Genomic DNA, 22,953 nt, shown 5'->3' on the forward strand with positions numbered 1-22,953 from the left:
CATAGTAAACATTCTCAAGCAAAGGCTGTACAAAAACTTTCTACAAACTGCTAAAAGGAAAATAATTCTACAGTTTTGCCTAGTCTAAGTGTTTTTCCAAATGCTTTGTTGGTATATTTTTTCATTAATTCTGGTGCACATTCAGCAATTTTCTTCCACTAAAAATAAATGTATAAAAAACAAGCCTTGTGGTGTTCTCTTATCCCAAGCACCATCTAAAGTACAACCAGTAAAATGTAATAAAACAGTGCTTTATAGACATTATGTCATCATTCAATAGGGCAGGGGTGGGCGACTTCAGCCATCCAGCTGTGCTATAACTACAAATCCCAACATGCCTCTGACTCTGGAAGTCATGCTTGTAACCGTCAGTCTTGCAATGCTTCATGAAACCTGTAGTTCCACAACAGTGATAGTGAATCACTTACAGCAACCATAATATGGTTAAATACAGAATGATAATCAGTCCTTCTCAACATCAGAGACGTTATTACGTACACACATTTTTTTCAATATGTTGGAATATTTGTATCCAACTGATCACCAATTGTTTCCTTTCCTACGATGAAAGCCCTAAACGGCATATTGCCATGGTACCTGGTAGCCCATATGATATTGGGCCATCAACCAGTCATATTATTTCTCATCTGTTTTTAGAAGACCCGCTAGTATAATAAAAGGTTATGCCAATTTTAGCCTATTTCTTGGTACAAGAGTCAAGAGGACCAGCATACAGGGTTGTCTATTACAAGCACATACAGCATCATAAGGTATGGAAAATCATTACTTATCTGACGACAAGCTTACACATATGAGCCATTTTACAAGGCCAGGGTGATATACTCTCTTTAAAAGAGATCAGCTCACCTCAGACTTGTAGCTCACAATCATCTCTCAAAGGATTTTCTTGGCAGACAACAGCATCCATAGTATGATGGTTACTCAAATAAGGTTATAATCTAAAAATGATTTGTAAAATCAGGTATAGGCTATACTAGAAAGGGTAGTGGCTGTTAGTTGACCAACAGTTTATTGTTAAATGTTTAATAATGAAACAAAGCAGAGCATACGCAGTGGATTTGGGCATACTATTGACCTGTGTGCCAGTGTTTAGAAGCCAATGTCCCAGAGTCGCATGTGCAGTAGTACCGCCATGATGTACTGACGCTGCTCCACCCACCCTCCCCATGCGAACGCCGGAGAGATTATCGTGCCTCGCAGAGTGATGATGAGATAAGACAGGAGGAAATCCCTTGTGCTGAACGGCAGGTCATAAGCCGGCAATTTTAACTGCATTAAGGAGCATAGACAGATGAGCGAATATGGAGCGAGTGGCAAGACTGGAGTCGGAGCCAGCAACAGAAAATTTTGTTTAAATTTTTTTTTTTCCTTCCTATTTATTTAAGGAGCACAATGGGATTTAAGGTTGAAAAACGGTGAAGCTCTCTCCCTTCCCCCCCAAACATTTTATTTTTTTATTTCTGTGTGTAAGAAGCTTTATAACTATATATTTGGGGTAAAGGTTGGAGAAAAGTTAAGGGAAGATTGAAACGTATTGAATTATGCATCTTGGGTTAGACACAATTAAGAGTGAAAGTATAATAATACGCAGTACATTTAGGGTGGTAAAAAAGAGTGTGTCACATTTTACGGCATAGTGTTTCTGTATATCACTTAAAGAAATGATCACTAGTAATTATTACATATTAGATATAAGTGGAAATGTGGATTTGTTATAGGTATCCAGAAACAGGCACTTTAATGCTTTAAAGGTTGTTATGAATAAGTTGTATAGAGTTATAGATGATAATTTCACAGTATGTGAATATGTTAGATTTTGTATCTTTTATATAAATCACACTAAAATACTAGGCCTTTAAGGATAACTATGGGCTTTTCCCATAGTTCTCCTTAGGGTGACGGGAGGACAGTTTGTCTCCTCCCGTTACCCTAAGCTCAGTATACCGCGAGCGGTATACTGAGACGCCGCAGCTGAAGCGAATCCCGACAATTATATCCTGATCCGCCCGGCTGCGTGAGTGACAGCTGGCTCTGCCTATTTAGAGGCAGAGCCAGCTGTACCTGCCCCCTCCCCTGTCCGTTCCGCCAGTCAGCGCTGGAGGATCGGAGCGGGGAGGGGGGAATCCAGTCCCTCCCCTGTCACGGCAGAGAACCGTGACAGGATCGAGAAATGAGCGAACACCGGTATGTGTTCGCTCACTTCCCGATCTACTGAGCCGACCTGTGACAGTCTCATTGTCACAGGTCGGCTAGAACTATGAGGTGAGTGAAAAGCACTCACCTCATAGTTCTCCTTTAAGGGTGAACTTTCTGACTTGGTAATGAGGCACTGAGAGAGAATAGGTTAGGAATACTAAGACAAAAGGTTGAGATGAGGGTTAAGCGGGAGTAGCGTTATTTAATTTGATCAAGGTGGACTTTAGGTTTTATAGTTTATTATGATTTATAAATATGGGTGCTAAAAGATCACAAAGATATAGACTATACACTAGAAGTGGAAGGCACATGTAAAATGAATAGCTATTAATAGGGATATGGGTAAAAATTCTTGTGATATTTGTTTTTGTCGAAGGGGGGATTAAAGAATTTCTATTTCAGACGGCAGATTCGTGTGAGGGAGGTTACTGTGACCCCTTGATGGCCAACAATTTAAATCATGTCGGGAAAATGCATCAAAAGGCGACCGATTAATTTTGGACGAATGAGGAAATGAATGAATGTTATATTGTGGGGTTTTTGTGTGTGGGCTCTCCCTCTTTTGGATAAGGTCTACCCAAGGATAGTTCTATATTCTAGAGGTGCACCAAAGTTGAAATTTCAAAACCGAAACGAAACCGAAATAAAAAACAATGTCAGGCCGAAACCAAAAATTTTTTTTATTTTAATGTTTTCAAATATTTCATTTTCATAAACTTTTTATATTTTTATTTATTCATTTTTTATTAAATATTTTTATGCTTTACTTTACTTTTAGGGGCTTCGTAGAAATATTAGGGGTCTAAACGGACCCCTGATACTTCCCTTTTAAAATAGAAAAAGAGATTGAGGACAGAGTCCTCAATCTCTTTTTCTGCAGCCCCAGTTATCAATGAACAGGAATCCTCTATACTGAGTGTTCCTGTTCATTCTTGATTGTGGTTATAGTAAACATACCATGTCCTCATGATATTAACAGTAGGAAATGTAGATCACTTCCCATTCATTCATAATTGGGTATATAGTAACGATACTATGTCCTCAATTACGTACAGCACTCAGCGATCACTGAGTGTTTGTACTTGCTCTCCATCCTGACAGCTGTCACTGGAGGCTGGGCGGGGTGGTGCGGGAGGAGAGCTCAGCCTCCTGTGACAGCGTTGGCTGTCTCCACCCACACACCGCTCTGCCGGACTGCGACAGGAGGCTGAGCGGTGCAGGGAGGAGGCGTCGGCCTCTTGCAGCGCTCGGCCGCCTCCCCGCAGGGACACAGAGCAGCGCCCAGTGGGAAGGAAAGCAGGGATCCGCCACTCCCTGCAGCCCTCTCCTCTCGCAGCGCTCGGCTCTCCTCCCCGCTGGGACACAGAGCAGCGCCCAGTGGGAAGGAAAAAAAGCAGGGATCCGCCACTGTCCCAGATATTTTTATGTAAGGTATCCGCAAATATTCTTGGCAAATGCTGCAACAAGACAAAGGGGGCTTTTAATAGGGTTTGGTAAGACTATAGTTGCATGAAATGCCCCAAATATTAATCAGGGGCCATTTTTCTCACATTTAAGATAAGAGTTGCATTCGCAGGGAGTATTGCTTATGTGTGGAGAATCTAATACTGCTCTTTAGCCTATACTAGGTAGATATGCCCCGCTTGGGTCTAAAATTGTGGCGTCATATGATTATTCAGCACGAAAGCTAAAAAGATCTGCCAAGTGTCCATGCACTGGTTGACAGTTGGAGGGAGTTAAACCCTAATAAACGAGATTACACATTTATGTCACACCAGCCTTTCAAGGATATATCATATATTTATCCCAATTACGGTAATCAATGCTGAAGGTCTGATATAACACCAATACAATGGTCTGACCATGATGCAGTTAGCCTGGAGATAGAAAATTTGACACCTAGATTAAATCAATACAGCTGGTCATTAAATGATACTCTATTGAACGATGTCAAGACGGTGCGACACATAGAAGTATCCTTAGGATCGTTTTTTTCAATTAAACGGCCAGTCAGTGTTGTTAATCTCTACATTGTGGGATGCACATAAAGCAGTGATTTGGGGAAAGTGTATACAACTTATGGCTGGAAAGTGTATACAACTTATGGCTAGAAAGAAGAAACAGCAATAAGAAAAGCTAACAACTTGATGGAAAATATGCCTTGACATCAGCTCAATATAAGGAAAGACCGACAGCGTAGTCTAAGAAAACTATGGAAGAGATCCAGATGCAGTTGAATTTATGCTTGGCACGTTAAGCTGAAAAAGCTCTCCATTGGAGTAAACATAAATATTATTTGAACGTAAATAAACAAAGTAAATTATTAGCAAATAGATTGTGAAATTGCTTCCCTCGGTTTCATTAGTGATCGAGTTACAATCGTAGCACAGTTCCACAAGCATATGAAACAACAACTGGTGGCAGTCCCAATTGATTCAAAACACTTGGGAGATGAGTTTTTCTGTTCGGAAATAACATTCCCTAAGATTGCAGAACAATTTGTGGCATCATTGGATGCCCGTATAAGTCGGGAGTGCGGTAAAGGGTCTACAAATAAGTAAACGTCCTGGTCCAGATGGATTTCCGTCACTTTATTATAAGAAATTGTTAAGAATGTTAGGACCTTATTTAGTAGAATTATTTAATAAAAAATACTACAGCAAGATCACTTAGGTTCCGACTCTGACAGCTGCAGTAATTATGATACCAAAGCATAATACCGACCATACTAATGGTCGAATTTTAGAACCATTTACCTTCTTAATGTGGATGTAAAGTTGTTAGTGACAATTTTAGCAACAAGGCTGAACAAAGGGATAAGTACTTTAATAGAAAGAGATCAGGTTGGTTTCATCCCAAAAAGGCAGGCTACAGATGGGATAAGAAGAATGCTTCATCTGATGCATATAGCCAGGCAGACAAATTTCTAGCCTTCTATTGTCGTTAGACATTCGTAACGCCTTCGATACAATTCTGTGGCTGGATCTTTTTATTATGTTACAGAAGTGGGGATTTGGTCCAAACTTTATCAGATGGGTCATGGAATTGTATCGAGAGCCAAAGACGTTTAGAAGGCATGCAGGGGTTAGATCCCCACAGTTTCAACTCATAAGAGGGACACATCAGGGATGCCCGTTATCCCCCCTATTATTTGCACTGGTCATGGAGCCTCTGGCCATGGCGATACGGAAGGACCCAAATGTAAAGGGCTTAGTCATAGCAGGGTATGAACACAAAACATCATTGTTTGCTGATGACACTATTATGTGTGTAACTAATCCCCTTATCTCGTTACCCAATTTAGACAAAAGTATTTTGAGATTCGGGAAACTCTCAGGACTTCATGTAAACACATCTAAATCTAAAATTCTTCCCATAGTAGTATCAATGGAGCTCCAACGTACGCTCAGGGAGGCATTTCCATGTGAACATAATATTAGTTATGTGTAGGTAAACATTACTCCTAACTATGAAGATCTAGATTAGGCTAATATCCCACCTTTAATACAACTGGTTAAACAACTGTTGTAAACATGGAAGCGCTATCAAATATCATGGTTAGGTAGAAAAGCAGCTATAAAGATGACATTGCTTCTGAAGATATTGTATATATTTACAATACTACCTATAAAGATTCCATTACATGTATTAAAAACTCTTCAACAACCATTGAATCAATTTACATGGGCAGGACAGAAGGTCAGAGTTTGAATGATTGTTTGTTCCGATCACAAGCCAGAGGGGGGTTGGGAGTTCCCCACCTGAGGAATTATTATGCGAGCCAGATATCTCCGCTTTTTTCATATTTTGCCAAAGAAAATATTCCACTGTGGGTAACAATCGAAGCAGAGGAAATCAAAAACCTTCTATGAATACCTACATGAATTCCAAACCAGATTATAAATCCCATACTAAAACATTCACTGGTAGTTGGCGATACTCAGGAAGATGAATATCTCCACATATGCCTTTTGGCAACAATCTTAAACAATCCATAATTTCTCCTGGGTTATGAAGAACCTGAAAAGATTTTTTTAGATGGGAAGGGGGTGGGATTGAGAAAAATATGATTTTTTTTTTGCTCCAATAGGGATCATACCCTTCTCAGAAATACAGGCTAAGCATAAACTCCTTCACGCAGAAGTATTTCGATATTTACAAATTAAAAGCTTTGTTGATTCGGTTATATATAATGTAAAATTACCATCTGAATGAACAAATTTTGAAAAAAAGTCTAACGGCCCCGCTGCACGATTTTATTTTGGGCCCCCCCAGAAGCCCGTCAGACCACACGACCCATACACACGGCAGCATATGGCATCACCAGTTCGTGTACAACAACAAAAGCAGCTTTGCCATGACAGCCCTAAACCTCGCCATCTCCTCCACCGCGGCTCCAGCCTGTCCCAGTCACCGCACTGCCATCATCCCAGCAGAGCAGTCCAGCAGGCCAGGAGCTGTGCTACACCCTGGACACCCCCAGACCTGCTCACCTCCACACCACTCGGGAACATGTCTGCCGACACTTCGTGGGGCAGAGACTGCAGCCGGGCCACAAAGCCCGTCGGACCAATGTGGAGGGGGCCCGGACTGGATCTCACTGGGCACCCCCTGCCACGGGCCCTGGTGCAGCCGCACCAGCTGTACCAGTGGTAGGTCCGCCCCTGGACAGAGGGATTTGATGCTTGGCCGTTAAAGTATGTGACAGCAGGTATGTGGCCAACTGGGGAGCCAGGATCCACTTCAGGGGTTCGGCAGCTTTCTCTACAGTGTGCCAGGAAGAAGCTGGAGACTGAGGAGCTACCCAATTACACTTCTCACTGTGTGTGGGCGTGGGGGGAGGGTCGGCTTGGGGGGGTAAGACCTCCGTCCACGCTTTCTTTCCCAATCTTACTGAGTTTCCTTCTGCTCTCTCTTTGTGAGTCCTTGTACATAAATGTCTGTCTTGTATGTGCTGTTTGACGAGGAACTGGCACGGGCTAGCCTCCCACATAGTGGGGCTGTACTCGGCCGCTCGCCTCGACACATTGTTCCCTTCCTGTTTTTGTGTGTTTGTTAGTCATTTATATTCACAATAAAATGCCTTAAGGGCGGGGGCATGTACGGAGACCTTGTGGCCTCCGCTTGTCCTCCTTTTCTATCTACCCCACCCTTTTTGTCCATAAATAAAGAATAACAAAAAAAAAAAAGTATGTGACAGCATGGGAGAATGAATTAGGAAGTCAACTACAAGAATGGCGACAGATTTGGGATACAGTAGCCCGCTGTTCAAAAAACTCTTTGGCAGTACAGGAAAACTACAAGATAATGTTTAGATTATATTTGGTCCCCACTAAACTGACTAAGTTCTCAAAGGATACATCTCCGCTATGTTTTCGGGGATGTGGGGAAGAAGGCTCAAAAGGCCTGAATATGGTAAAAGTGCCCAAGAATTCAGAGTTTTCAGTTGGAAATATATAAACTCATAGGAGGGGAATTTATTTAAACTGGAGCAAACAGAATCTGGAGCAGTTGTCCATGGCAACCAAACAGCATCTCTCTTCAGTTTGCTCAGTTAAAAGAGAACTATGAGGTGAGTGCTTTTCACTCACCTCATTAGTTCTAGCCGACCTGTGACAATGAGACTGTCACAGGTCGACTCAGTAGATCGGGAAGTGAGCGAACACATACCGGTGTTTGCTCAATTCTCGATCCTGTCACAGCTCTCTGCCGTGACAGGGGAGTGGCTGGATTCCCCCCTCCCCGCTCCGATCCTCCAGCGCTGACTGGCGGTACGGACGGGGGAGGGGGCGGGTACAGCTGGCTCTGCCTCTAGATAGGCAGAGCCAACTGTCACTCACGCAGCTGGGCTGATCCAGACATAGTTGTCGGGATCCGCTTCAGATGCGGCGTCTCAGTATACCGCGAGCTGTAGCTCGCGGTATACTGAGCTTAGGATGACGGGAGGACGCTAGTTTGTGTCCTCCCGTTACCCTAAGGAGAACTTTGGGGAAAAGCCCTAACCCCATAGTTCTCCTTTAAGATTTGAAAATGAGAGAGAGAAGCTGATTGGCTTCAGTGCAAATCTGCTCCAGATTTTGTCTGCTCCAGTTTTGATAAATTCCCCCCATAGAGTTTTGGAAAGGGCAACCAGGAACGATCCATGGGAAGCATGGATGTAGCCACAAGGATGTACTAGAGACCAATTTAGACTAGTAACTTATATTTTTACAGCTGCTAAACAAGCATTGGCTAGGACATGGAAGGTGGACAGTCCATCGGTTCAACAGGCTAAAAACAAAATGTCCTGGTATTCAATAAGTGAGAAAATGACAGCGATATTGGAGGATACAATCTTCAAATTTAAAAATGTCTGGCAACCATGGATTCAAGAATGTATGCCAGTAGATCTGGGTACATGCTTAGAAGAAGGGGATAGATAGAAATCAAGGCAAATGGGAACCAGTTCGGGAGAGAGAGGGGAAAGATAATAATATAGAAATAAAACAGTATTTTTTTTCTGTGTTTGATTGGTTTATTTTTTTGGATGTGTAGATTTTAGCTGCAAGGAGAGAGGAGAGTAGGTCCCTCCATAAGAGTGGTTTAGGGGAATGAAATGCATAGATGGTTCGTACGATAATGCGATAGGACATTGTTAGAATGAATGTATAAGGGAAATCAAGAAAAGATTGTCTCTATTTTGTAAAGTTTTATCTTAAAAATCAATAAAAAGTATTCAGCATACTATTGACCTAGTGACTATTTACACTACATCTGTCCATCTTATTAGCCATCCATGCAGATGAAATTTAAACAGAGTTATTTTTCACCTGACATATTCTTACACTCAACAGAGTAACGCGTGTTAAAATGAGGCTGATTTTATCCCAATCATCTTTATATAGACTGGAAATCAAAAACACATGGGAACAGCTTAAGCTAATTACAATTTTGATCAAACAGAGAGATTCTTACAATCAACAATGAATTATAAACTAGGCAAGGTCTGAGCTGTGGTCTATGATTAAAGCCAGGCATGAAAAAGCAGATGTAGGTGCCAGCATTATCATAATGCTGTACAATCGATTCTTAAAATGGTCGGCATTTAAAGTTGTGCACTTGTATCCCTTTTTCCAGCTCCCCTTCCTTTTGTCATTACATCAGACTCACTCTCTTCTAATTTTCCACTAACATGAAAGGAGGGGTTAGGCTTCCTGGCTTGGAAGTAGATGGAGAATACACAGTTAGGGATGACCTGGAGATATTGTGCCTGGGGTCCCGGAGAGATATAAAAACCAGTAGGTGATTTAGAAAAAGATAGCTTGTTGGGGCAGACCTGTAATTGATAAGAAAACAAAAGGGAACAGAGCGCCACCTCCGTGTGTAAAATAGTTTATTACAATAAATAAAACAAGGGATAAAAGTACTCACAAAAGATAAGGATTAGTCTGTCAAAATACAAAAAAGATTAATCAGAATCTAAACATCTTCCTAAACAATTTGTCCCCATTCACACCTAGGAGTATTGTCGTACAATATAATCAACACAAGAAATCCCATTCATTGTAATGGCACCTGTTCACACCTGAGCATTTTGTTGCAAACTGTAAAACGCCTGTCGCTGGAAAAAAAGTACATGAGCTACTTTCGGGCAGTTTACAGCGCATTTGGCCCCATAGACCTCAATGGAAATGTCTGTAAAAGCACGACACAAGTTTTTTGCACATTTCTGTGCGTTTTTATGCGCTTTTGTTCATTGACCGCAATGTCTTTCAAACTGCCAGCTAAGATGCGCGTCTTCATGTGCGCACGTCTAACGCAGGGGAAAATCCACTAGATCCTTGGTTCTCAACTGGTAGGTCACCGTGTGCCTTCCACTTTTCTAGGTGAGAGGCCGCTTCAGCCTCCTCCTAGCCTAGCAATATCAGTTCTTGCGCTGAGGAGCCTGAATATGCTCCCTGGTGCCATATGTCAGCTTGAGGTGGGGTGGACTGGAGCTATGGCCACGAGGGAGCTTCATCCATACCACATTGCTTCCAGCTCCCTCACGTCCTGTAGAGGTGCCTGGACCGGAGGGACGTCACATTCTGGCTCCCGTCACCTCTACAGGGTGCACAAGGGAGTTGTAAATGCAATGCATGTATGGATGGAGCTCTGTCACAGCCCAGCACTGGACCCCAGGCTGAGGATCCACTCCAGTTCTCGTAAGGTATTGAAAAAACTTTTTTTGGAGTGTGTATGTGTGTATGAGAATGTACCTGTGGTTGTGTGTGTCTGTCAGTATTTATTAGGGCCCATTAACACTAGTACAGTGCGTTAATCGAACAGTCCTGTGGAATTAAAGCACTGTACCACAGAATCGCACTTACTATGCTTGCTTTTCTTTTTCATTTGAATGGCACCCCAACATACCTCCCGCCACAGTCCAATCGCCCGCTCCAGAACGCATGGTAACGCCATGCCGTGCGTTCCATTGCAGTGCAACTTGGGTCGCCACTTAATGTCCAAGGACAAAAGTGGGTCCTGAGATTACATAGGTTGAGAACCACTGCACTAGATGCTGCAGAGGAATAGCTACATGAGATGGTAAGAGGCTGCAAAGACAAAAGGCACACAGGAGAGGGGAGTAGTGAGAGGAATCAGAGACACAAACACATAAGGAATGGAGGGAAGAGAGAGAGATGAACCACTGCAGAGACAAAAAGATAGGAAGACACAGGCACTGCAGAACTACTGAAGAACAGCTCTTTTAGTGACGCATGAGAGTAATATCACATAAGAACGATGTTTCGGTGCCGCGCAGGGTCCACTTTATCAGACACCCGCACCCAGCCCTGAAACGTCGCTCTTATGTGATATCACACTCATGTGTCAATAAAAGAAGTGTCTTTTAGTAATTCTGGAGTGCTGGATTCTTATGTTTATACTTCTGATGGTGCCATCTATGTGTCACTGCTGCACCATTTAACTTTAGGGTAGCGGGAGAGAGACGTGAGAGACTGCAGAGACAAAGCCACACAAAAGAGAGCGTCTGAACCCCTGCAGCCTCTATTGCTCCAATAGAGGCTGCAGGGGTTCAGACACAAATAAGAAGGAAGTGAATGGTTGCAGAGGCACAGACACATGTTGTGGGATTTGTGGAAGGGTGCAGTGACAACCATATAGGAGTGAAGAGCCATTGGAGGCTACAAGGACACAGTCACACGAGAGGGGAAAGGGGAGTGAGAGGTCGCAGTGGCACAGTCTCACAATAGAAGGAAGTAATCAGAGGAGGGAGAGGGAGAGAGAGAGATTGCAGTGGCACAGTCACACGGTGGAAGGGAGTAATCAGGGGATGTAGAGATATAGCCACACATGAGAGGGCACAGGAAGTGACTTTGTTTAGTGTTAAATGACCTAAAATATAGATTGTCCAACTGATGGCAAAGGCTTTTTTTTAAAACGAACATTTCCAATACAAGCTCGATCATTTAAAGCCAGAAAAGCATCATGGAAGATGTGGGGCAAAATATAAATAAAACACAATAAAATCCAATTAGTCATTCTCACAATGAACAAAACTAAACAGGTTCTTGATACTACGTAGACAATATCTGAAAGAACAAATAAATGTATCAAGAATAAATTAACATTACATTAGATCATCTTACCATTAGCTCTCTTTGCTCTTCAAGGTTTCTTAGAAAAGTGGAAAACTCCTGAAGAGATGCATCTGAAATAAGGAATAGAGGAGTCATCTAACATATTAAACATATTGAAATGTATAGTACTAAAGATGTGCTGGTTCTCTCAGATCAACATACCAATACACCTCTCGTCATCCGTTTCTGCATCCCCAATAAATTCAAATTTAAATTCACGGAGAGAATGGGCAAACTTTCTTTGAGCTGTGGATAAGTCTGCAAAGTAAAAGAAAACCTAGTTTACCATTTAGCATTCAAGTTACTGTATATTATTCACTTCACAGAATAAAGTGTAGTTATGTAAAGCCAAAACTTTTTTTGTGTTCAGTTTTAGAAGCAAAAAAAAAAAGGTTTAAAGCCCTTTATCTTTTTGCTGCCAGTATCCCAGAGATTCCCCTTCACTTTCTGCACTGGAAATGGGACAGGAAGTAAATGGAAAATTCTACAAAGTGAGGGGAATTCTGCGCTCACCTCTTGTTCCAGAAATGACTGCAAAATGTTTGACCTCCCATCACTTTCTGCCCAACACTAAATACACTTTACGTACATACACTTTAATTACTGTGCACAGCACAAACAAATATTACCATACTTGTGTATCAAGTACAAGGAAACTCTGATAAATCTTAATAAAAACTTATAAACCTGACATTTTCAACTCAGGCCTGGCAACAGCAAAACCCAGCGGAATAATAATGGATGATGCACACCCAAATTGTTATATACTGAAAGAAAGCAGTAAGCTTTTTATGTAATCAGGTGCTGAAACCACACCGGACACCTCCTCAAAAGTAGTTTTCCACAGCACACCAAAGAAAGATAGTTTTCAAATCTCAAGCTGGCCATATACTGCTTAAATTTCGTCTGAGTCCTGCTGACGGAAGTGGAAGGAATATTAGCCCACCCATGCTGCATAGATGGGGGAATCGAACGTTTTCTCATGTACTGTGTAAACCTATACTAAGGTAAGTATACACAAGAACTCTCAAAAAGTCCTGAATGCGATTCTTTACATTAGACCGCTTTCCACTACTATGCAGTGCAGATAACATAATATAAATAGCAGACCAGGGCGAGTCCCAGTACACATAAAAAGCTAAAAGTTATTAAAAAAAAGTTACTGTACACAGAGTTTACAAGCAGAACACCAGGTGACAAGGGGAGGTTGAAAATGACAGGCAAGGTTTCGGGGACCTTGTCCCCTTTTATAAAAGGCAGATTTATTAGACGTGAGGATGCCAAGGGACATACCACAGCCAGAGCGAAGGGGGAGAAAGCTGAGTGCTAACCATCTCAGGACGGAGCATCAAGCGAGTATATCTTCTGTATTTTCGCACCTACACCAAAAGGAGCTATTAACCTTTGCAGTGTAGAGGTAGCCCCACAAAGAAATTGGTCATGAGAAACTAAAGCTGACTGATTACTAGCTGGGAGTAGAGAAACCCCTAAAATTTCCCAGAAGCCCCCAAACGTAAACTAAAAAAAAATTTAATAAAAATAAAATATTAAAAAAAAAAAAAATGTTCTTAAAAAATATAATATTTAAAACATTTTTTAAAAAGATTGTTCCGGGTCTGTCCTTCAGAATGTAATGAAGCCAGAGACAGCAAAGCAAACAGCATTTTCAGTAGGAGATAATAGGCCACCCTTGTATTTCTTTTATGAGTGGTTTCCTTTAAAAATACACACAGCAATCCATTTCAGATATGAGCAGATCGTCTGTAAAAAAAGAAAAAGGGTGGTAGAAGTAGAAGAGTATACTATCAGCCTTAGGAAGCTTTGCTGAGGGATCACAATCTAGTTGTGGTATGTAAAAAAAAAAGTCAGCCACAAAGGCAAAAGCACTGTTTACAGTGCCAGTGGCAGGTACAAAAGGTAAGTGGGGGAATTCCCAATGCACACAAATTTAAATACATTTAAACCCTGAGGGTTAGTTCACACCATAAGCTGTGTGTTCCGGTCCGATTCTGGCTGGAACGCACTGCCTCGCATTGCGGCCGGCTCACTTTTCTGCCGGGCTGGAGGGGGCATGGCGGGCCATTGAAGTGAATGGCACCGTAGCCACGCCCTCTGGCCGCAATGCGATCGCCCGCACTGGACCGCAAGGCACATTGTCCCCTACGTTTGAAGATGAGGATAAGCTGAATTGGGCAGTTAGGATACCATGTCTAAAAGGTACCTATTTTGTTTGTGGAGTACCTCCAGGAACATGTGAATTTCAATTATTGTAAACCTAAATTCTGCAGTCAGCCAGATGGGAGTATCTCATCTGCTCGGTATTGTTTGTGAATGTCTAGGCGAAATGAAGGAATACTTTACAAAGATATTTTTCCCGTTAGTGCTGTTTAAATGTAATCTACAGCAAAGGTTTTCGATTGACCTTTCAAATGTTTTCTTAAGTTTGAAGTACAGCTCACAATGTAAACTACAGCACTGGTCTTCAAATGACCTTTCAATAAAAAACAAAACCCCACAGTAAAAAAATCACAGCTGCACAAATATATTATGGGCACATCAATATTCAGAGTTAGGGCTAACCTCCAGATGAATACTGAACTACAAGGGGATGAATATGGCGTAATCAAAAACTTCTTCAATAGTCACAAAAAGTGTGAAAATATTGCAGAAGATGATAAAAAAAAAGAAGCTTTGAATAAAGCAAATCAGCCATTCCTACTCTGGCTGTCATTAGGCGAAGTTGATTGACATGGAGCTGGCTTTTAGGCAATACTACCCATTATCGTGATGTATGGTTTAAATCCTTGGTTCTCAACTGATGGGTCGAGACCCAAAAGTGGGTCACGTCCCTGTGTATAGTGGGTCCCCATGTGCCTTCCAATTTTCTAGGCGAGAAGCTCCTTAGCCTCCCCTTAGCGCAGCACTTTCAGTTCTTGCGCCAAGCAGCCATTCCAGTGGGATCCATCCATATGTGCATTGCTTACAGCTCCCTCGCACTGGTGTGATGTAACATACTGTCTCTCTGCACCTCTATGGGTGTGCAAGGGAGCTGTACAGGCAATGCACATATGGATGGAACTCCATCACAGCACAGCAGCCCACACTGGACCCCAGGCCAAGGATCCACTCCAGTTCTCATAAGGTAGGGAGACTGGGTGGATCTTAAAAAAAAGAACAAAAGTTATTTTTGGGGAGTGTGTATGTGTGTGTGAGATTATGTCTGTGGTTGTGTGTTTTTGAGGGCCTATTCACACTAGTAGTGTGTTAATCGCACAGTCCTGTGCGATTAACGCAGTGTACTTCACAATTGCACCTACCACGCATCTTGGTGTGAGAAGTGCATTGCATTGCCATTCATTTGAATGGCACCCCAAATGCACCTCCCACCCACAGTTCTATTGCCCGCATCGAAACACGTTGTACCACAATGCCGTGCGTTCCATTGCAGTGCAACTTGGGTCACGACTTAATGACCAAGGACAAATGTGAATCCTGAGGTTAGACAGGTTGAGAACCACTGGTTTAAATAAATCATAGGTATGTGAAGTTTTATGGCTGCTAAAGTTAGCTGTAATTGAAGATCTTTAGGCTAAAACCACATGGGCACTGGACACAGAAGACATTTAGCACCTGTTTAGAACTATCCAGGTGGATGTAGGGAGCAGCCATAGAAATAAATTGGCAGGCAATCAGTTCAAATAACTTCAAACACCCAATGTTTGAGAAGTGCTGAGCAGGGGTCAGAATATAGTGGCCAGCACCCCCTTTAAGTACTCATCTGAACAGGACATGGACATTTCTAAAAAAAAATTGGATTTACATTGTCTAGATGAACAGTACTCCTAAAAATCATTTAACTTGTTCTATAGGCATAGAATCCACCAGTGTTTGCGGTCTGCAGTATTTATTTAAGACATTTTACAGGACTTGGTAGGACATTATACATTTATGATTAAAAAAAAATTAAAAATACAGATTATACTGCAAGGTATTCCCTAATGTTGAAACAAGTAAAATCAATAAAATTGATTAGAATCGATAATGAGAAACATCAACGATTCTCGTTATTGATTAGTTGAATACCCCACCGCCTCTCTGCTCCTCTGTTCTCCTCCCTGCTGGTGCTGGCTGCTGCGGTCTGTGTCACTTTCAATCCCCGCTGCTCTCCCCGTCTGTATCGGCAGAGGCAGCGTGGACACAGACCACTGCAGCCGGCACCAGCGGGGAGGAGGGACCATGCCCGCCCGGTTTCCTTCTCTGCTCCCCTGTGCCACCTCTTCTGTCGGTGTTCTATCAATCCCTCCAACTTGAGTCCGAGAGATTGACAGAACACCGGCGTCAAGTCTCCCATCAGCAGCTGGAAACAATAGCCAGCCTGCTGTTGGATATTTTAAATTGCAATAGCCGGCTGGCTATTACACCCTCCCACTCCCTGTTGTCAATCAGCAGAGGAGGACCTGAAGGAGAACTTTCTCCTTCAGTTCCCCCCTCTGCTGATTGACAGCAGGCAGTGGGCGGGTGCAATAGCCAGCCTCCTATTGGCTATTGTAAAATAAAATAGCTAATAGGAGGCTGGATATTGCTCCCAGCCACTGCATGATGCATTTACATTCAGCCGCCAGCTATCATTCCCCAGTGTAACGGAAAGGTGACACTAGGGGTCTAGTAGACCCCCTAATGTCACCTTAAAAAAAACCTGTCATCTCAAATGGGCTTGTGAGCCCCCGCATGTGATAGCAATGAAGTAACAAAACAAAAAAAAGTTAAATAAAAATGAAAAATATCCCCAAAAAATGTTAAAGTCTCCCGACCCCGCAATTGCGCCATACTAACGGAAACACAAGTCGGGTTCACCTACATATGAAAACGACGATTTAGCTACACGTCAAGTATCACCGCATGCTCCAGGAGTGAGAGCGATAATTTTCCAGCCAATATTCATGGCTAACTCTAACTTCTGTATAGCTGTGATGCAAATGTGAAGAAAAATGTCTAAAAAGTAGGATGGATTTCATTAATAAAGGATTGGTGGCATCGGTCTCAGAAAATTTGCTTAGAGATAATTTCCTCCTTCTTTAGGATCACTACCTTACCCCAGACCTCAACTCCCAGAAGTCCTTGCCTCATTTTTTTACTTCTGAACAATGAGTTTGTCCCTCCACTTGACCTACAGGGGGATACTAGCAGGCATGCTCTGCATCAGCATGAGAGCCCATTCTTTCACAGTTGTAGGACACACAGACAGGTCACAACACTACTGCTGCATTGTAAGGCAATGGGTGGGAGTTGGCACCCTTGAACAGTAACTGCAAATATCGCAGCAGGATAAAAAGTAATTGTTACTATCCAAAAACCCCAAGACAGTCTATTAGGGTTTAAAGGTGGATGAGCTTTTTCTTTTTAATGTTAGGGTTTACATACACTTTAAAATGACACTAAACATAGGAGTTAAGCCTTAAACATGCATTCAAGTACCTTAACTAATAACAATACTGGACCTTATTTGTGTATCATTAAATCATCTCTGAATTCATGCCGACACAATCCTTCCTTCTGGAGGGTGACTACTTTGTTCCCCATGGTCCCTGGATGCGTTGTAGAGTAGCCACCGCTCCAAGCTCGATCCCATGATAGACTACAATCTCATGTTCAGTTTACTAATCTGTATTGAAATTGTAGTCCAGCACAGAATTGAGCTTGAAGTGGTGGCTACTTTACAACACACACAGGGACCATGTGGAACAAAAGTAGCCACCCTCCAGAAGAAGTGTCAGCACCAATTCAGAGATAATTTGAGGATCTACAGCTGAGTGATACACAAATAAGTTAGTGGTTTTGTTAGTAGTAGTAGTAGTGGTGGTCGTAAAGAAACAAATCTAAACGAGCTTTAGCTCCTCTGAAAACACAACTGGCCCCTACTTTTAAAGATGAGGATAAGCTGATTCGGGCAGTTATGATACCATATCTAAGGCCATGTACCTCTTAATTTGCGGAGTACCTCCAGGAACATGTGAATTTCAATTATTGTAAACCTAAATTCTGCATTTAGCCAGATGCGAGTATCTTATCTGCTTGGTATTTTTTTCGGCTTTTCGGCCTTTGTTGCCCATGGTCCCTACGTGTGTTATCAATTAGCCACCGCTCCAGGCTCACTCCTGTGATGGACAATCTCATGTTTAGTTTACTAATTTCTATAGAACAAAAGTAGCCACCCTCCAGAAGGAAGGACAGTGTCAGCATACATTCAGAGATGATTTGAGGATCTACAGCTGAGTGATACACAAAGATACATTTTTGTTAATAGTTAAGGTATTTGAATGCATTTTTTAAAGATTTAACTCCTGAGTTTAGTGTCACTTTAATATTATTGCTAACAATGCAGAATCCCATTTTGGATTCCAACCCATGGGTTGTACGCCCAGGAATAAGTAAAGGCAAAAGTACAAAAACATATAGCAACTTATCTGAATTAAGCTTTTATCAACCAGACTTAAGTATACGCACCTTGCATCATAGTGCATAATTCAGTGTTTGCATTTGACTTGAAAGGAAAAAATAAAAATATGTAGAGCTTGAAAACCTTGTGCTGTCTAAATGAAGCAAAGCAATGCACACTCAACCAAATCAAAACATGACATTCTATCCATACATTTTATCCAATTCCCCAACAGATGTCTCATTTGTGTCTTAGTGCGGTAATGAACTGCAATAATCTTTTGATTTTTAAACTGACCGGATCTTCCCTATTAATAAAGCGTGCCGTTGTCTGCAGCGAAGGCGAGTGTTAGTGGAAGACTGACTGACAGAGAGGATGTGTTTTTAGCAGTTAGGCCATACAACAATGGTTTCCCTGTGCGCTCCACTAGACCGTGGGTGAGTTCTGGTATTTCAGCTCTTTATTCCCAGGATCAACTCGCACATCCCTTAAAACTAGGCCACCATAATATGGTTAATAAAATCTGTATATGCTACATGCCTTAACCTTCTCTGGACACACCTACATTTAGTATATAAACAGACCCAAGTTGGAAAATTCATTTGGTGTTGCCAGAATTCAAATTATGTGAAATATGCCTTTACATATCCTTATAGCTGCTTTCACCTAATTTGGAGCTCTCTCATAAGTACAAGAGACAAGCACTTAATACATTATTGCACAGTATGGAATATATTTTGCGGAGGCACAGAGGTGATAAGAGACACAAATCAACTCAACCCAACTAAGGAAAACAAACTATGAACAGTTAGTTAATGAAAAGTTATTATACCTGGGTTTGTGGGCACCCCTTCTGAGCTATAAATTACCAAACATCATCAATCCCTAAACGCACACACACAAGCATTCATAAAATACTCTTCCATATAAAGTAATAGGGCTGTACTGATAGACAGAAAAAAATATAATGCTGCTGTTCTGGAAAGATATGTGCAAACGTGATCCATGAGTTTTCCATGATAATCTCTGCGGAACACTCTGACAAGCAGAGTAATAAGGTGAGGAATGTGAATGTGGGGTGGAAGAAAGGACAGGCAGCTAACCAAAGTTCATTTTCCAACAGGAGGATTAACATCCACAAGATCACATACCTACAGAAGGGATCCTGTGCAACTCCCAAAAGTAGCACTTACACTTTATGCGATTGCTTTTAGCAACTTCTAGATATTAAAATAGATCAATGGTGTGCTGGCGACATAGGCTTCCATGTATGTTGATCACCAGTTAACCAGCTGGTTATTGCTGCAGCACCTCCATACCCCAGGCTTTGTCCAGGAAGGAGCACGATGGAAACATATCCAAGATATATAAATCAGGCATTAGAGGAACCACAGTATTTTACTGCAATCATTTAAAAAAAGGACCTGAACTGTCAAAGTAGTACCCATAAAAAGCAAGTGAAGGGCAAATGACTAGTCACCAGTATTGTAGTCTAAAAGTAGCTGATATTTTTATTATTACTGCCTTCCTCAAACACTGTCTCTGTGGGGGTGGTATTGGTAAAAGGAACAGGGCTATGCTTTCTGATGTCATAACTGCCCCCTCTCCTGCTGTTTCTTGAATATTCAGAGAGAAGTGTAAAAAGCACACGCTCAAATGGATGAGGCAGAAGCATGGAGATCCTTGCACTGCAAGTCCTCAGGTATATCTTACAATGCAACAAGTAGCACAGCAATGACATCACCAAATCTAACACCACATTGTCTGAGACTACCAATCATAGGCAGCAGTGCCTTCAATCTCACACTGCAGATACATTTTCAAGACAAAAAAAAGAACATTTCTTGGAGTACTGCTTAGGCAGAATTAATATTCATAAATGTTATCCATAAGAAAGCAAATATTTGCTTTTTTAAATTCAGGTCCACTTTAACAACTGTTGAGGGGAAATGTATTGTTTTTCAATGGGTTGTACACATTGACAAGCATCGTGTGAAGGAGAACCACTGTGTAGCACTGCAAAACAGAAAACAGGACCTTTGTTGGTAATGTTCAAATATAACAACCCTCACAATTTTTAAGGGCTTGTTCACACAACCTCTCCATGTGTTCATCACACGGTTCCTATTTTTTGAATCAAGCACTATTTTTTCAAACGAAACACACGGTATTTGTGGTACAGTGCGTTGCGGTGCAGCCAAATCGCACTGCGGGAGACAGGCATGTTTGGGGTGGCATTCAAATGAATGGCATGGAACGCACCTCCCACACGGTAATCGCATGGAAGTGTTGTTGTGGGGTACTGCGCATTAATCACACAGAACTGTACGATTAATGCGCAGAGGTGGTGTGAACGGGCCCTTAAACATTTTAATAAGATTAAGATCTAGATGGTCTTGTTGATATTGACAATACCATACATTCCCTTTAGTTTTCTATTCTTTAGTCCAAAGGCGGAGATCCATATTTTTCTAGGTATCATGTTGTCCCCAGAGTAGTGCCCAATTGAGGTAGTTTGGGCTTCTTACACAAAGGAAGGCTTCCCTGGTATTGTACTAGTAACATTCAACGGCAAGAAGACCCCAGAACAAACATCCAGGCGGGATTGTAACTCCCAGCTAGCCTAAGAAAGCATTGTAATGTCTCAGGAAGCACTGGGGAACAGAAGTCTGCACAGCCTGCTTCCTTTACAAACAATACAGGAAGAAGTACTTAAATGATAGTATTTTTAATACTAATATACTGGTTATAGATATAGGTAGATCTTGCAAGTAACTACAAGTTCTGCCTGTGCAGAAAAAGACTTCCACAGGTGAAGCTGCTATGATGCTCTAATTTTAAATCTCGTGCACTGCTCTGCTGAGCACGAGTAGTAAATAGTCGCACCTTTACCCCGAAGAAAAATAAAAATGTCCCTTTGTCGCTGGATCTTCCATCATGCTGGATTATATTTGTGGTTATGGCAAAATTGGTATGGGTAGCAGCTACACTGCAGTGCTAAACTTTTCGCATTGCGAGTTAATATTTGGTAGTGTTTGGACAGCCTTAAGGTGCCAATAGATATTAGATGTCAGTTTGCTGACAGGATGTACTTGTGCCGGCTTGTAGTTGTGCCAGACAGCTGGCTAAACTTAAAAATAAAGGAACAAAAAACGAAAGGCGCTATTTGCGATCTTGCTTACATAAAAAAGCCACAAGTCATATCATACTACTATTGCACTGTATTTTTTACTACATTAAAAATGTCAGCAAATTCAATTCCAAACTGTTTTTGATACTTTTCTCTTGAATTCTAACGTGACCCTTCTTGTCTTTGCTTAGCACCGCATGCTGATAAAAGTATTCCTTTAAAGAGAACCTGACAGCCATTATAACATTATCTCCAAGAAACAAAGCAATTATTATTTCCTTTGTTATCCAGAAATCCCTCCCTATATGCCTACCTGAAAGTAGTTTCATTTTGATTCTCCCGGGACTGGTCATCCTGACTTTGGGGTAAGCCTTGCCACTCTTCTCCTTGCATAAGATTGCAACCATGGCCAATACGGGCACTTTCGCTAGACAGGAGTATGCCATGTTTTCTGCAGCATGCTGGCAGGGTACAAGCTCTTATACTTAGGTTGCAGCAGCTTTCTAAAGTAAACTAATTGTAAGGTGATGCATCTGGAATGCATTTAGCGGATTAAAAAATTAATGTTCAATTGAATTAAATTTGGCTTATACAGTTAAGTAAACAATGTTGTCCAACACCGCTACTAAACTATAACCACCAGTCAGAGGTTTTACTAGCTACTGTAAACTGAAAATGTATTGCTATAGTTCAGGGCTAGCTAAACTGCGTCCCTCTAGCTGTTGTGGAACCACACAGTCCCTGAAGGGCATTGCAAGACTCTGACAACCACCAGCATGACTCCCAGAGGCAGAGGCATAACGGGATCTGTAGTTTAACAACAGCTGGAGGGCGCGAAGTTTGGCTACCCCTGTTGTAAAGCACTATGCACATCAAGTATCTTTGCTTCATTATATTAGCCTGCATTACATACATTTGTAACTGAGAGGTCACATCTATTCAGTTATGATTCAAATTTTCTGGGCCACAGTTATGCAACACTACTTAAGTCATTTATATTTAAAAATCAACACTCACAAACAAATGCTTAAAATATCCGCAATACTCTTGGAGGTAAAAGGAGAGTGAGCAGAGACTCGACCACAAATTAATTTCTGAATGCCAGCTTCAGAATATTTATGACAAGACTCCTAGCAGGTGCCTGAAGATTTCTCTGGAATACGGCCAGGCATGTGACATGCTTGGCACATACTGGTTATGTGCCGTGTATACAAGTGTTCACACACATTGGAACTGAATGCAAGAACGGTTTTCAAACAAACCTTTCAAACCGATGTTCCCAATCTGCTATGATGAAAAACATTAAAAAACAAAAAAACTCCAAAAATTGGTATTTCATTTGATTAAGAAATATAATACAATCCTGTTAATGATTTAGGAGGCTAATATTATCCTTTAAGAATTTGCATGTAGGCACTCAACCTCAAATATTCCAAAATATACTCCCCTATATACTCTCTTCTAAGCAATATTCCTATACATAGTTACATAGTATTTGAGGTTGAATAAAGACATTAAGTCCATCAAGTCCAACCTATTGTGTGTGTGCA

General features: G+C 41.6%; 1 protein-coding gene across 1 annotated transcript in view; it reads right to left on the reverse strand.

The window, feature by feature from the left end:
* The window catches only part of ARHGAP10 (Rho GTPase activating protein 10), a 231,975-nt gene that overhangs the window by 167,704 nt on the left and 41,318 nt on the right, over positions 1-22,953 (reverse strand). Inside the window, exons 2-3 of the mRNA XM_018554263.1 lie at positions 12,000-12,095; positions 11,847-11,908 (exon numbers count right to left, since the gene is read on the reverse strand). Coding sequence (XP_018409765.1) covers positions 11,847-11,908; positions 12,000-12,095 — 158 coding nt within the window. The remainder of the gene's footprint in view (positions 1-11,846; positions 11,909-11,999; positions 12,096-22,953) is intronic.

This window comes from Nanorana parkeri, unplaced genomic scaffold (assembly GCF_000935625.1).
Source record: "Nanorana parkeri isolate BGI_ZX_2015 unplaced genomic scaffold, ASM93562v1 scaffold150, whole genome shotgun sequence".
NCBI lineage: Eukaryota > Metazoa > Chordata > Amphibia > Anura > Dicroglossidae > Nanorana > Nanorana parkeri.